This window comes from Muscardinus avellanarius (genome assembly GCF_963383645.1).
Source record: "Muscardinus avellanarius genome assembly, chromosome: 22".
NCBI lineage: Eukaryota > Metazoa > Chordata > Mammalia > Rodentia > Gliridae > Muscardinus > Muscardinus avellanarius.
In genome coordinates, this window is record NC_137808.1 from 2,682,663 (window position 1) to 2,698,452 (window position 15,790).

General features: G+C 47.3%; 1 protein-coding gene across 5 annotated transcripts in view; it reads left to right on the forward strand.

The window, feature by feature from the left end:
* The window catches only part of ITPR1 (inositol 1,4,5-trisphosphate receptor type 1), a gene marked incomplete at both ends in the record, with an annotated part of 305,516 nt that overhangs the window by 105,210 nt on the left and 184,516 nt on the right, over nt 1-15,790 (forward strand). For 3 of the 5 annotated variants that reach the window (XM_080718249.1, XM_080718250.1, XM_080718252.1), the window contains 7 exons: nt 2,448-2,534; nt 3,327-3,485; nt 8,248-8,346; nt 9,987-10,070; nt 10,962-11,108; nt 13,026-13,121; nt 15,093-15,137. In XM_080718249.1, coding sequence (XP_080574375.1) covers nt 2,448-2,534; nt 3,327-3,485; nt 8,248-8,346; nt 9,987-10,070; nt 10,962-11,108; nt 13,026-13,121; nt 15,093-15,137 — 717 coding nt within the window. The remainder of the gene's footprint in view (nt 1-2,447; nt 2,535-3,326; nt 3,486-8,247; nt 8,347-9,986; nt 10,071-10,961; nt 11,109-13,025; nt 13,122-15,092; nt 15,138-15,790) is intronic. The other 2 variants (XM_080718251.1, XM_080718253.1) reach the window with 1 other exon arrangement.

Sequence of the window (15,790 nt, forward strand, 5' to 3'; positions counted from 1 at the left end):
AAAAAAAAAAAAGAAGAAGAAGAGAAGAGGAGAGGAGGAGGAAGAGGAGGAGGAGGAGTCGTCGTCGTCAAGAAACTTCAAGCTCTTAATTTTTTTTGTTGTTGTTGTACCGGGGATGGAATCCAGTAGCATTCCACCTCTGAGCTACACTCCGAACCCTATTTTTTAATCTTCGATTTGAAACAGGGTCTCACTGAGTTGCAGAGGGCCTCACTAAGTAGCTGAAGCTGACTTTGAACCTGCGCGATCCTCCGGTCTCAGCCTCCCAAGTGCTGGCCACGTCATCTGCGCTGGTATTATTTCTCGATCTGTCTTGAGCCCAGTGGCTTGTATCCTTACAGAGAGTAGAAGGCTGGCGACTAATTCCCAAAAGCAGAGAAAGAGCCCCTAAATGGACCACTGGTTTCAAGCACAGATGGAGACGTGGTGGGGGTGCCGTGGCCCCCCTAACATGGTCGAGTTGCTCCTCCCGCAGGAGTGCATTCCGGTCTGTCACTTTTCTCAAAAGGTGTACCTTTTTTACGTTAAAAAAAAATGGTACTGAGCCAGGCGTGGTGGCGCACGCTTGTAATCCCCGCGCTTGGGAGGCTGAGACAGGAGGATCGCACAGGTTCGAAGCCAGCCTCAGCTACTGAGTGAGGCTCTCAGCAACTTAGTGAGACCCTGTTTCCAAATAAAATATAAAAAAAGGTCTGGGAGTATAGCCCGGAGGTAGAAAGCCTCTGGGTTCCACCCCCAGTACCACCACTAATAATAATAATAATAATAATAATAATAATAATAATAATAATAATATGGTACTGGAAACTGAATCCAGAAGCATTCTACCTGTGAGCTATAGTCTATAGTCCTGGTTCTATCTATCTATCTATCTATCTATCATCTATCTTTCCTCTCTTCCTTTCTTTCTTTCTCTTTTTCTTTCATTCTTCTTTCTTTCTTTCTTTCTTTCTTTCTTTCTTTCTTTCTTTCTTTCTTTATTTCTTCCTTTCTATCTACCCACCAACCTTTCTATCTATCTATCTATCTATCTATCTATCTATCATCTATCTAATCTATTTATCTGATAGAACTCAGAGGCATTCTACCTCCAAGCTATACCCCCATCCCTATTTTAGGATTTTTGGATTTTGTTTTTGTTTTTGTTTTTGTTTTGTTTTGTTTTGCAGTACTGGGAATGGAACCCAGGGGCATTCTGCCTCCAAACAACACCCCCAGCCTGTTTTTTATTCTTTATTTTTAAACAGGGTCTCATTGAGTTGCAGAGGACCTCACTAAGTAGCTGAGGCTGTCCTTGAACCGAGATCCTCCTGTCTCAACCTCACGAATGCTGGGATGACAAGCGTGCGCCACTACGCCTGGCTTATTTTAGTTTTATTTTGAAACAGGGTCTTGCTAAGTTGATGAGAGTCTCACTACTTTCTGAGACAGAAGGATCCTAGGTTCGAGGACAGCCTCGGCAAGTAGTGAGACTCTCACCATCCTAGTGAAGCCCTGTTTCCAAAAAAAAAAAAAGTGGGGGAGCTGGGGGTGTAGCTGGAAGGTACCTTGGCTTCAATCCCCAGTATCACAAAATAAGTAAATTAGTTAATTAAATTGGAGTAGTTATCTTCCCCTCAAATAGCTACTATATAAATTAATAAATTATAATTAATATCTTGAGCCAGGCATGGTGGCGCATGCTTGTAATCCGAGTACTTGGGAGGCTGAGGCAGGAGGATCCCAGGTTACAGGCCAGCCTCAGCAACTTAGCAAGACTCTCAAAAAACCTAGTGAAGGCCCTGTATCCAAGTAAGAAATAAAATCTGGTCGGAAGAAGGGGTAGCTTGGCTCAATCCCTTGCACCAAAAAAAATAATAATAATTAATATCTAACCACAACAGCTAATAATCCACATGTCCTACGTTGACCAGGCACCATACAGCACGATTTCTGTGAGGTATAACTGCCTTTTAATCCTCATTTTGCAAAAGAGGAAATGGGCCCTCAAATGGCAGACAACAAACTCAAGGTCACAAAACCACAAAGCACCCCAAAAGAACATTCACATCCAGTTTCAATTTTACTCCAGAGCCTTAAAGAGACCTTTAAAGCATGCCTTATATGCAGATTTCCAATGGCCTTTGCTCTGTTTTCTTTAAAATCATGCAAGCTTTTGAGTAGTCTCTCTCGGAGAAAATGGCCATGAACATTTCTATTAAAAAAAAAAAAAACACAAAACTTATTTTTAAGAAACCCACAAAGCCAGCTGGCAAAGGAGAGGCACCGCAGACCCTCTGTGCTGCAGTCCTCGGCTCGGTTCACAAGGCTTAAGAGCGGTCTTGGGGATCTGCTGGTTCTGGGGATCTGGTTTCTGCGGTTCTCGTGTGAACTGGCATTTGGCATTGTGACAGAGAACCAGAAGCCGTTGTTTCCTTCTGGTGACCCTCTTCCTTCTCCATACACAGCACGCCGCAGACCTGGAGAAGAAGCAGAATGAGACAGAGAACAGGAAGTTGCTGGGCACGGTCATCCAGTACGGCAACGTGATCCAGGTAGGCCGCGGCCGCCCTGGCCAGGCGGAACCTGAGCCATCGGAAACGCGGGGCGGGACTCCTTCACAGTAGGGATCCTCGAGACACTCAGGCTGAGCCTGGTGCTGCATGCTGAGACAGGAGGATCGCAGGTTCAAGGACAGCCTCAGCATCAGCCACAAATCAAGAGCTTGGAGCCTCCAAGATGGAAGTCCATGACTACCGGCGCTCTTTCATATGAAATAAGGCTGCCTTTGGAGTGTCATGGCGCCCTGTGCGCCTAACTGACGTCTTTAGCTGTACCTTGGTATCTGTGGTCTCCAGACTGGAGTTCCTTAGCTCCTGGGTGCAGGTTAGATCGGTCCCCTCCATCACCACCCTAGCAGGTGTTGATAACATTGACTCATGCAGAGTCATCAAGAAACAACAACAACAACAACAACAACAACAACAACAACAAATATATATATATATGTATGTATACACGTACCTCTGTACACACACACATAAATGTAAATATGAATATATACATTTGTATGTCTGCCATGTCTATATATGTGTGTATTTTTCAATTCTCCTCTCTACTTCTCTCTTTACAGTTCCTTCTTTTTCTCATTATTTCCGGCCTCAAGCTCTTTGTGACTTTCCTACTTCTTCACAAATAGCCCAGAGGGATTGGAGGGATGTTTGATCCATCTTTTTTCAGACAGAGAGGGCACATGGTAGAAAATTCAGAGAGAGAGAGAGAGAGAGTTGCTGACACCCCTGTAACTCTTCTGGTGTTTGGGTTTTTTTGTTTTGTTTTCGTTTTAGCTCCTGCATTTGAAAAGCAACAAATACCTCACTGTGAACAAGAGGCTTCCAGCCCTGCTGGAGAAAAACGCGATGAGGGTAACTCTGGACGAGGCCGGAAACGAGGGCTCCTGGTTTTACATCCAGCCATTCTACAAGCTGCGGTCCATCGGCGACAGCGTGAGTGGAGAGCTCCAGCCTGCCCGGCTTCGTCTGTCACTGTGCGTTAGGTTCAGCTGGGAGAAACTTCACATTGGAACCAGAGGGCAGATCTTGTAGGAAAAGAAGGGAATCGCTGCGGAAACTGGTGTTTAGGTCGCAAGGAAATGTGGTAGAGCACGACCGCCATACAGCCCGTGTGCCTTTCCTTCTGCCCCTCTGGAAAGACATCCCGTGAAGATGCTTCCTCCCTTAGTACTTACCAGCCCCGATTATCACCTGAGGGGACATCCTCATCATTCCTCATGCCTCAGTAGAATAGGAGAAATGTCTGCTTTGGAAATGAAGTCAGCGTGGGGGGGCACGCTTGTAATCCCAGCGTTTGGGAGGCTGAGACAGGAGGATCATGGTTCGAGGCCAGCCTCAGCTACTTAGTGAGGCCCTCTTCAACTTAGTGAGACCCTGTTTCAAAATAAAGAATGACAGAGCCGGGCGTAGTGACACATGCTTGTAATCCCATCACTTGGAAGGCTGAGACAGGAGGATTGCACAGGTTCGAAGCCAGCCTCAGCTACTTAGTGAGACCCTGTTTCCAAATAAAATATAAAATAGGTCTGGGAGTGTAGCCCAGAGGTAGAAAAGCCCCTGGGTTTCACCCGTAGTACCACACACACAAAAATAAATAAATAAAAAATAGGGCTGGGGGTGTAGCTTGGAGGTTGAATGCCCCTGGAAAGAAAGAAAGAAAAGGAAAAGAAAAAAAAGAAAAGAGAAAGAGAAAGAGAAAAGAAAAGAAAAAAAGAAAGAGGGAGAGAGAGAAAGAAAGGAAGGAAGAAAGTAAGTCCTAATAAGGAAGGATGGTGGGTTTCAGGACTGGTGGAGCTTGCTCCCATGCTGAAAAGCAGGCAGAGTCTGTGTCTCATTCAGCGCGTGCCCCCCTGTCCTGAAGAGCTTGGAGAATTAGAGCCACAGGACGCCTTTGTTAGCCACATGAGCCATCCGCGTGGGCACACGCTTCTTCTTCGCAGGGCATGTTTAAATGCCCGCAGCTTTACCCCTGACCTTGGTGAGGTTCTAAAATAGTTGCATTTTATTGCTGAAAAGAAATTTGTGCCTTAAATAGCATGAAGGGGTCTCAAAATACCGAACCAGCGTCAACCTAAAACTAGTTTTTTGTTGTTGTTGTTGTTGCTTTTTATTTATTTATTTATTTATTTATTTATTTATTTATTTATTTATTTATTTATTGTGGTACTGGGGTTCCTGGAAGCCCTTCTTCCTCCGGGCTGCACTCCCAGACCTATTTTCACATTTTTTTTTTATTTTTTTTTTTTTTTTATTTTTCTTTTTTTTTTTTTTTATTTTATTGGTGCACTGTATTCATACATCACAGTGGGACACAAACCTCTGCAGACATACATGCACACATCGCCCAGTCAGCCCCCACCCGATCCCCACCCCATTCTCTCCCCATCCCTCCCCCCCATGATTGGCTTAGTGGTTGACATCCAGTATTATAGCAATTTATCCAAAATTAAAAATGATAATCTCACATAACAGTTTCATTTGTCTGATACCAAGCTTTTGATGACTTAAAGATAACATTTCAATATTTCTTTTTGCTTTCTTTCTTACCAGAGAATATTTTTTTCTTTTTTTTAGGTGAAACTATCATATATTTATTTTCAGAAAAAAATCTATCCTGATATGGAATATGGACTCTAGATACCCAAAACAATCTCGAAGCAAAAACAAAGATAGAAGATGTATATTTTCTGATTTCAAACCATATAAAGCTACAATAATTGAAACAGTGTAGTACTGTTCTAAAGGCAGATATATAGACCATTGGAGTTAAATACAAGCCTAGAGCTAACTTCTTCCCTATATTGTCAAGTTATTTTTGACAAGGTTTCCACGAAGATTTGGTGGTGGAAATAATAATCTTTTAACTAAATATTGTTGAAAAATAATAATTACATGGAAAAGAATAAAATTGGACCCTTACCTAATCCCACATACAAGTATTAACTCAAACTAGATAAAAGACCTAAATATAAATCTTAAGACTATAAACTTTTAGGAGAAAATCTGGGTCATAAAACCTCACAACATTGAAATTGGCAGTGATTTCTTGGATATGATTTCAATGGCACAGGCAACAGAAGAATATACAAACTCCCTAAAAAATAAAAGAAAATATTGTATATCCAAAGACAATGTAAACAGAGTTAAAAGTTACTAATAGAATTGGATAAAATATTTCCAAATGCTATATCTGAAGGTATATTAATATTCCAACTAGAAATCCTAAAAATTAACAACAATAAAGGCAAACAATACAATTTAGAGATAGGTAAAAGACTAACATAAATAATGAATCTCCACAGATAACCAATCTTAGTTGTCTGTTGGATGGAAACTCTTGTTTCTCTGGTTCTGGTGAGTGTTACCTATTTCTTCTTTGTAGTTAATCTCTTTGAGTATTTTCTCTAGCGCTGGTTTTGAAGACATAAATTCCTTCAGTTTCTGTTTGTCATGGAAGCTTCTTATTTCTCCATCTAATTTGATAGAAAGTTTTGCTGGATAGGAAATTTTTGGCTGGAATTTGTTTTCTTTCAGAGTTTGGAATATGTTACTCCAAGCCCTTCTGGCTCTCATGACTTGGTTTGGGAAGTCTGGAGTGATTCTAATTGGTTTGCCTCTGAATGTCACTTGGCCCTTTGTTTTTGTTGCCTTTAAGATTCTCTGCTTGGCTTCCACATTGGTCATTTTGACAATTATATGGCGTGGGGATCCTCTTCTCGGATCCTGTCTAAAGGGAGTTCTATAAGTTTCCTGAATCTGTGTATCAACCTCTTGCTCTATATTTGGAAAATTTTCTGCTATTACTTCCTTGAAGAGATTGTTGATCCCTTTGGTATCACTTTCTTTTCCCTCCTCTATTCCAATTATTCTTAGGTTAGCTCTCTTAAGATGGGCCCATATTTCTTCAATGTCAGATTCCTGCTGTTGGATATCTTTTTCTAGATTAGAAACTATGCATTCATTTTTGGATTGCTCATCTTCTAAGAGCGAGATTCTGTTCTCCATGTGGTCTAATCGGTTGTTTGTGCTTTGAATTGAGGCCTTTACTTCATTAATTGCATCCTTTATCTCTTTTTGGCTCTCTCTGAGTTCTTTTCGAAGCACCTCTATTATTTCTACAGTTATTTTCCTGATTTGATCTTCTAGAAATCTCTGATTTTCTGTTTTATCAGGTTCTGATGTTGTGGGGTTGTGCACATTCATTACTTCAGTGTTATTCCTCTTTCCCATGATTTCGGAGGTTTGTGCCTTCTCTGGGTTCTTCCCTTGGGTCACTATGGCTTCACTTAAGGTGCTCTGGATCTCGAGTCTGTATTATCTCAGACCTTACTACTCCTTTACTGGGTTGTATCACAGAGTCTCCGACCCAGGGAGTCGATAGAGGCTGCTTTAAACTATGGGGGGTGCCAGGTTGCACGCTCTCCTATGGTGTGATATCTCTGCCACCACCACTCCCTCACTGGGTCAAGTCCCAGGAGGCACAATACTGGGATTTCTCCTCTGTGGCCCGCAATTTGACTCACTGTTCTTGAGTACGTAGATGTAGCTGTACTGGACTCGGTGAATTCACTGCTGCTGCCGCCGCCGGTGGCAATATGGCGCCTCTGCCACGCCCTCGGCCATGAGGCTGGCGTATTTTTTCTTCTCTGGTTTTGATTTCCACTCTGAATCCCTGCAGCGTGTGCTGAGCTCAGCCACTGGGAGCTTTAAATGCTGTCTGCGCTGAAAGATCCCGCCTGGCTGTTCCGCATCGGCTCACCTCGGCTTGCTGTAGCCGTCCGCTGAGTTCGCCGCTGCCGCCGGCAGTATGGCGCTGCTGCCGCGTCCTCGGGCGCGTGTGTCTCCTCTGTGGCCCTGAGCTCTGTTCTCAGTCCGCTTTCTCTCTGGAGCCTGGTGGTTTTTTTGTTTTTCTGTTGATGGTGTTTTCTGGCTATGAAAGGCGCTGGTTTTGTGGTAATGGAGATTGGTTGTTAGCGGGACTCTTAAGCCCCGCTTTTCTCGGTCGCCATCTTCCCGGAAGTCCTATTTTCACATTTTTATTTGGAAACAGGGTCTCCTAAGCCAGCGCACGCGGCTGGCTTCGAACCCGCGCCATCCTCCTGTCTCCGCCTCGCAAGCGCGGGGATGACAAGCGTGCGCCACCACGCCCGGCTAAAACTAGGTTTTGACTTAGTGAAACCCTGTTTCAAAATAAAGAATAACAGAGCCGGGCGTGGTGGCCCACGCTTGTAATCCCGGCATGCTTGTAATCCCGGCATTCGGGAGGCTGAGACAGGAGGATCGCAATTCAAGGACAGCCTCAGCTATGTAGGCCCTCTGCAACTCAGTGAGACCCTGTTTCAAAAGAAAGAATAAAAAATAGGGCTGGGGGTGTAGCTCAGAGGTAGAATGTCCCTGGGTTCCATCCCTAGTACCACACACAGAAAAATATAGGGCTGAGGTATAGCTCAGCAGTAGAATGCTCCTGGGTTCAATCTCCAGTACTGCAAAATATAAATAAATACATAAGTAAATAAGTAAGTAAATAAATAAATAAATAAATAAATAAATAAATAAATAAATAAATGGAAGCTGTGCCGCGTGCCCTGCTCTGCTGCCTGAGAAGCGCGTTCTACAGTACGGGCACCTCTGGTTCCTCACGGGAGCCCCAAGGCAGCCTGCAGTCCTGAAAGCTCTCTTGTTCCTTCCTTTGCAGGTGGTCATCGGGGACAAGGTGGTTTTGAACCCCGTGAATGCTGGCCAGCCCCTCCACGCCAGCACCCATCAGCTGGTGGACAACCCTGGCTGCAACGAGGTAAGAAAGCCGGGCCGTGGGTGGTGGGCACCACAGGAACGGGCCCTCCGCAGGGACTCGGGGCACTGGGCCATTTCTGCAGGTCAGGAAGCAGATGCCCAGAGTCTGCGCAGCAGGTGGAGGGTGGGGCTGCTGATTCCTCCTAAGCCCCGCATTACTGATGGGTCATTTGCTAACATGTTCCGCCTGGGAGGGCTCCTTTTTTTTGTGGTACTGGGGTTCCTGGAAGCCCTTCTACCTCCGGGCTACACTCCCAGACCTATTTTATGCTTTTTTTTTTTTTTTTGGAAACAGGGTCTCTTAAGCCAGCACAGCTGGCTTCGAACCTGCGTGATCGTCCTGTCTCCGCCTCCCAAGCGCAGGGATTACAAGTGTGCGCCACCACGCCCGGCTGGGAGGGCTCCTTTCGCCATGTTTGTTTCTTTTTGTTTTTTCTGGCCATAGGACATCTTTTTGTTTTTATTTTTCAGTACTGGGGATTGAAAACTAAGGGGCATTCTGTTTGTGGAGTGTGTGTGTGTGTGTGTGTGTGTGTGTGTGTGTGCCTGCGTGCGTGCGTGTGTGTGTGTGTGTGTGTGTGTGTGTGTGTGTGTGTTGGTTACTGGGTATTGAACTAAGTCTTAGTTATAATTTCAGTCATATATACACACACACACACACACAAAATACCTCTGAGCTACACCCCAGCCCTATTTTTTTTAATTCTTTTTATTTGGAAACAAGGTCTCCCTGAGTTGCAAAGGGCCTCACTAAGTAGCTGAGGCTGGCCGCGAACTGCGATCCTCTTTCTCAGCCTCCCCAGTGCTGGGATTACAAGCGGGCGCCACCCACCGTGCCTAGCTGATTATTAGCATTTTCAAATGTATATATATACTCAACTCATTTTTTGCCTTTGTAATTCATTCTTGTGTGTATGTGCGCATGTGTGTGTGTGTCTTACTGGCAATCGAACCCAGGAGCATTCTTCCTCTGAACTACACCTCTAGCACTACTTTATTTTATTTATTTATTTATTTATTTATTTTAAATTTTTTGGGGGGGTGGTACTGGGAATGGAACCCAGAGGCTTTCTACCTCCGGGATATACTCCCAGACCTTTTTTATATTTAATTTGGAAACAGGGTCTCACTAAGTAGCTGAGGCTGACTTTGAACCCGTGCGATCCTCCTGTCTCAGCCTCCCAAGCGCAGGGATTACAAGCCTGCGCCACCACGCCCGGCTTCTATTTTATTTTTTTAATTTGGAAACAGAGCCTTACTCAGTTGCTGGGGCTGGCCTCAAACCTGAGATCCTCCTGTTTCAGCCTCCCAGGTCCTGAGATTACAGGCTTGTGCCCACATCTGGCTTCATTTTATATTTGAAGTGCTTGTCCATTTACTGTTTGGGCTTGGAGGGAAAGTTAGATAGCCCTCTCTCTGGAAGGGCCGGCGGCTCCATTTCCCGCCATCATACTCGGTGCGCACATCGTGATGGGGGCGGGTGACCCACTTACAACCACGCGCCGTCCAGGGGCCTCTGCGGGTGCCAGGTCGACCGTGGCGTTTAGGCTACAGCGCGGCCCTGCTTCCTGGGCTACGGGGAGGCCCGTGGATTCACGCAGTTGGGGTGCGCCCGAAATGATACTCGGATTTGTTTTCCAGGTCAATTCTGTCAACTGCAATACGAGCTGGAAGATAGTCCTTTTCATGAAATGGAGCGATAACAAGGACAACATTTTAAAGGGGGTGAGTCTGATGCTTCCCGGGCGGGATTCGGTGTGGTACTTGACCTCCCTCCCTCCCTCCCTCCCTCCCTCTCTCTCTTTCTCTCTTTTTCTCTTTCTTTTTTCTGTACTGTACCCAGGATGGAACCCAGGGGCATTCGACCTCCGAGCTACAACCCCTGCTCTATTTTTTATTCTTTATTTTGAAACAGGGTCTCACTGAGTTGCAGAGGGCCTCGCTAAGTAGCTGAGGCTGGCCGCGAACCACGATCCTCTGGTTTCTGCCTCTCAAATGCTGGGATGACAAGTGTGTGCCACCATGCCTGGCCTCTATCTATTTATTTATTTATTTATTTATTTATTTTTGCAGTACTGGGGATGGAACTCAGGGGCCTTCTACCTTCAAGCTCCACCCCCAGCTCTATTTTTTTTATTCTTTCCTTTGAAACAGGGTCTCCTAGTTGCAGAGGACCTCCCTAAATAGCTGAGGCTGCCCTCGAACCGTGATCCTCCCGTCTCAGCCTCCCAAATGCTGGGTTTACAAGTGTGTGCTACCCCACCTGGTGGCTTCCCCTCCTCCTCCTCCTCCTCCTCCTCTTCCTCCTCCTCTTCTTCTTCGTCTTCTTCCTCTTCCTCCTCCTCCTCCTCCTCCTCCTCCTCCTCCTCCTCCTCCTCTTCTTCTTCTTCTTCTTCTTCTTCTTTTTGGTGGTACTGGGGATGGAACCCAGGGCCTTCTACGTCCGGGCTACACTCCCAGACCTATTTTCTATTTTGGTTGGCTTTGAACCTGCGCGATCCTTCCATCTCTGCCTCCCAAGCGCGGGGATGACAAGCGTGCGCCACCACGCCCGGCGTGCTTCTCTTCCTTTTAAACTCGTGATTTCCCCTTGCCTCCTCTGCGGGCCACTTGCAGGGTGACGTGGTGAGGCTGTTCCACGCTGAGCAAGAGAAGTTTCTCACCTGCGATGAACACAGAAAAAAGCAACATGTCTTTCTGAGGACCACGGGGCGGCAGTCGGCCACATCTGCCACCAGCTCCAAGGCCCTGTGGGAGGTGGAGGTGAGGCGGAAGCGGAAGGCGGGACTCGGGGTGCAGGGGCCCAGTCACACCCAGGAGCAGCCGGCTGGCACTGGCCCGTGATCGGGGGTGTGAAAAGGGAGAAGGAACTCAGGGAGTCTTCAGGGACTTGGCATCTGAGTGCCAGGTTACTGGGTGAGCAGTAGCTTAGAAGGAAGAGATAAGCCTGATGTGTTGGGGCATCCCTGTAATCCCAGTACTTGTGGGCTAAGGCAGGAGGATTGCAGATTCGAGACCGGCCTCAGCAACATAGAGAAACACTCAGCAACCTCCTGAGACCTTCTCTCAGAATCAGTAAACTGGCGCTTGGCGTGGAGCTCACAGGTGGGATGCCCCTGGGTTTAGTCCACCAGTCCCACACACACGCGGGGGAAAAATAAAAAAATAAGAACCGCACGTCACGTTCTGTGAGAGCGAGACACGGGAGTGAGAAGGTGAGGTGGCCGTGGGGCACATCTCAGGGACCCAGTTGGAAGCGGCTACTGGAGACTGGAGCCCGAGGGGCGATATGGCGTGGCCAGAGGGCGCTGAGGTTCTGATCACGGGCAGAGAAGAAACATGGGGAGTTGTTTTGAGTAAAGGGGCAGCGCAGTGTGCTACTTAAAGAAGTTAGATAGCCGGGCGTGCTGGCGCACGCTTGTAATCCCAGCGCTTGGGAGGCGGAGACAGGAGGATCGCAGGTTCGCAGCCAGCCTCAGCTATTTGGTGAGGCTGTTTCAAAATAAAAAATGCAATAGGCGTGGGGGCGCACGCTTGTAATCCCAGTGCCTGCGAGGCGGAGACAGGAGGAGCGCACGGGTTCGAAGGCAGCCTCCGCTACTGAGTGAGGCTCTCGGCAACTTAGTGAGACGCTGTTTCTAAGCAAAGTATAAAATACGCCTGGGAGTATAGCCCGGAGGGAGAAAGCCCTGGGCTTCCACCCCCAGTACCACTAAATAAATAAATTAATTAAATAAGACGGGGGTTATAGTTTGAAAATAGACTACCCCTGGGTTCGATCCCCAGTACCACCGGGGAGGGGGGAGGACAAAAAGGAGTTTCTCAGGCTGAAGCACTGATATTAACAGCTGGATACAATGATACCAACTGCAGAAGGAAGCAAAGAAAGATTTTATTTATAATAGCTAAATATCAGAAGCAACGCAAACGTCCATCAGCAGTCGAGCAGATTAACAGATCGTGGAAGAATCATTTGGTAGAATGCAGTCATGTAAAGGGGCTATTTTATACATACAACAGTGTACAGAACCCTCTAAATAGTTATGCTGAGTGGGGTGAAAAACAGACCACAGGAGGCTGTCGAATTTGCTTGCATAAATTTATATGAAGTTCATGAATAGGCGATACTAATTTATGGAGAAAGAAATCTAATCCATGGTTACTGTTCCAGGAGGCAGAAGGGATGATTTTCTTGTACGTATGTGTGTGTGCATGTGTGCGCATGTGCGTGTGCGTGCGTGCGTGCGTGTGTGTGTGTGTGTTTACTGGGAATGGAATCATTCTACCTCCGAGCTGCACCACTAGCCCTATTTTATTATTTTATTTGCAGACTGAGTCTTACTATGTAGCCGAAGCTGGCCTCGAGCCTGTGATCCTCCTGTCTCAGCCTCCCAAGTACTGGGATGACAAGCTTGCGCCCCCACGCCGGGCTTCTTTCATGCTTTTGAATTTGGATATTACGTGCTATATGCTAATCCTTTCTTGCCTTTAAATGGGGATATTCCATGAGCTTGCTGTTACTTTGGTGGAATAGACTGATTTTTTTTTTAGTTAGTTTATAGATATCTGTCACTCCTGAACTTGAGTGGTATCTCTTGCTGACCCCTGTCCTGTTTCAGATTGTACATCCTGCTCCTAGGGGTCGACACGTCTTGACCCCTGTTGGTATCCCCTCTGCAGGTGGTCCAGCATGACCCGTGTCGCGGCGGGGCGGGGTACTGGAACAGCCTCTTCCGCTTCAAGCACCTGGCTACGGGGCACTACTTAGCGGCGGAGGTAAGCAGGAGCGGCCGCGTTTCTCTCCGTGAAGTCTGGTGCACCGGTTGATTTTCCGTAACTCACCTGTATCCATGGGGCACGTGGGGCTCAGGCCCTTGGTCTTCGTTTTACATTTCTGTTTCTTTCTCCTCATTTCTCTAGAAAAGGACTTAACTCATATAAGAACTTGTTGATTAAGGTGTGGGGAGAAGCCAGGCGTGGCGGCGCACGCTTGTCATCCCAGCATTCGGGATTGGCTGAGCCAGGAAGATCGGGGTTTGCAGACAGCCTCAGCTTGTACTTAGTGAGGCCCTTTTCAACTCAGCGAGACTCTATTTCAAAAAATAAATAAAAAACAGGGCTGGGGGTGTCGCTCGGAAGTAGAATGCCCCTGGGTTCCATCCCCGGTACTGCAAAAAAAAAAAAAAAAAAAAAAAAAAAGCCGGGCATGGTGGCGCACGCTTGTAATCCCTGCACTTGGGAGGCTGAAATAGGAGGATCGTGCAGGTTCGAAGCCAGCCTCAGCTGACTTAAGAGACCCTGTTTCCAAATAAAACATATAAAATAGGTCTTGGAGTGTAGCCCAGAGGTGGAAGGCCCCTGGGTTCCATCCCCAGTACCACCAAAAAAAAAAAAAGAGCGTAACGTTTTTAGGATGTTCTTTGTGTTTTTACCTACTGCTCTCCGCGCGTTCATGGACTCCCCCTTCTGTCACGAGTGATTGAGACGTGGCTGTAGTGGAAACGCGGTTTGGAAAGTCAGAAGTGTGAGAGCGTACAGAGAGCCGGGCGTGGTGATGCACGGCCATCATCCCAGTACTGGGAGGCTGAAGCAGGCGGATCGCAGGTTCAAGGCCAGCTTCAGCCACTTAGTGAGACTCCCTTTCCAAATTAAAACTAGAAAGGGCTGGGGGTATAGCGCCAAGGTAGAATGCCCCTGGGTTCCATCCCTAGCGCCACAAAGCAACCAACCAAAAAATAAATGCACACAGAGCTAGACAGTTTCCTAAAGGAAGAAGACTCTTTAGAGTCCTAGGGAAATAAACGGGCGTTCCCTTCGATTGTAGGAATGCTAGAAATGAAGAAAACTAACTTTCCTTTACACGTCTATGAAGGGCTTTTGAAGAAAGGAAAGCTTTCAAGCTGACAGGCAGGAGGAACTTAGCTTTTACTGTTCGTATGAGACAGAGCCATCCTGCTGGGTGCTGGGGGGCGAACTCCATTCTGATCTCCTGGTGGATGTGCGATGCGGCTTCTTATCCGAGTCCAGCCGCTCATCAGATGCCCCTGCTGTCGTCTGGTCCCCCGGCGAGACCACTCGGGGACGTCCAGGGGACACGGGGTCAGGATCCTTGTGTAACCCACCTGTGCAATACCGACGCTAAGCGTATAACCCCGTGGGGTGCCGGAGACTTACACGAGCTGATGGATTTTGAGAAATATTACAAAGCCAAAGATCAAGAAATCTAAGTTGAAATTTCAGATGGTCTTAAGTCAGAATGTCAAATGGAGCCTCGGGGAGCTCCGGAGCCGGCCCGGCAGGTGTGAAAGGCTTCGGCAGGGTCGGCTAAAGATGAATGGTGTTTGGATTATCCGTTACGTTTCGAGGTGAACGTAGCTCTCACTAGAGACCTCATTTTCTTTTTCTTTTTAAATAAAAATGGGCAGGATTCCCAGTGATTGTATATTAATCTCTGGTTCATCTCGGGCTTCTGGCTATTGCTCTGCTAGGGAATCTGTTGTTTTCCTTGTCTACACTTGGAGCCGTCTCTTGGCTGGCGGCCTTTTGTGAGTGTGTGTGTTGTGTGTGTGTGTTGTGTGCGTGGCATGCGTTGTTCTGTAGCATGCTGGTTTCCGTGACCAGAGGGAAGGGCCCCGTCCTCGGCTGGGGTTCACCGATGGCTGCAGGTGTTGCGGACGCCCGCCCCTGGGTCCCGGTCCTTGAGAAAGCAACGGGTGTTTTAATATCCTAACAATTCTTTTTCATCAGGTAGACCCTGACTTTGAAGAAGAATGCCTGGAGTTTCAGCCCTCAGTAAGTACGAGCCAGAGCCTCCCTGTCTCTGTCTGGTAGGGTGAGGCCGAATGGTCTGGACATGCCCCGTGGCCCTTGAGTGCCCGCCTAGGGTCACCTCAGTCTGCCGTGAAGGAGGGTCTCGTACGCACTTTTCTCGAAGGATCCTGTCCCTTGACATCCTCACTTGGCCACGAGATGGCTGGTCTGGTTGCTTTTAAGGTGTGCACAGCAGGATTGCTCGCCTGACTTGGAGAGGGTGTGGCGTGTCATGGCGCTTGTAGGTTGGAGACCACAAGGGGCCCGGGCAGCTTCCTACGAGCAGTCTTCCCGCGCTCTGACCTCCATCTGAGACTGAGGTGGACCATCCCACCTTGCACCCCTGCGTCCTACCGTCTGCCCAGTCAAAACTAGCGCGCAAGGGGATGATGGATCACGCGATTCAGAGTTTTAGTGGACCATGGGATTCGTTCCTGGGATCTGGGGATTTTAATGCAACATGGGTTATTCTCTGAAGGTTCTGTGGCCAAGTCAGGCTGGTGTGTGAGCAGGCGGGGTTCAGGTGCCCAGAGATGGGGCTTGATGAAGGCAGCGGCTGTGTCAGCGAACTCGGGGTGTAAGTAAAGTGGGTCTCATGCAGAGAGCTTGGCTCTGGTCTAAGAATGAAAGAGAGA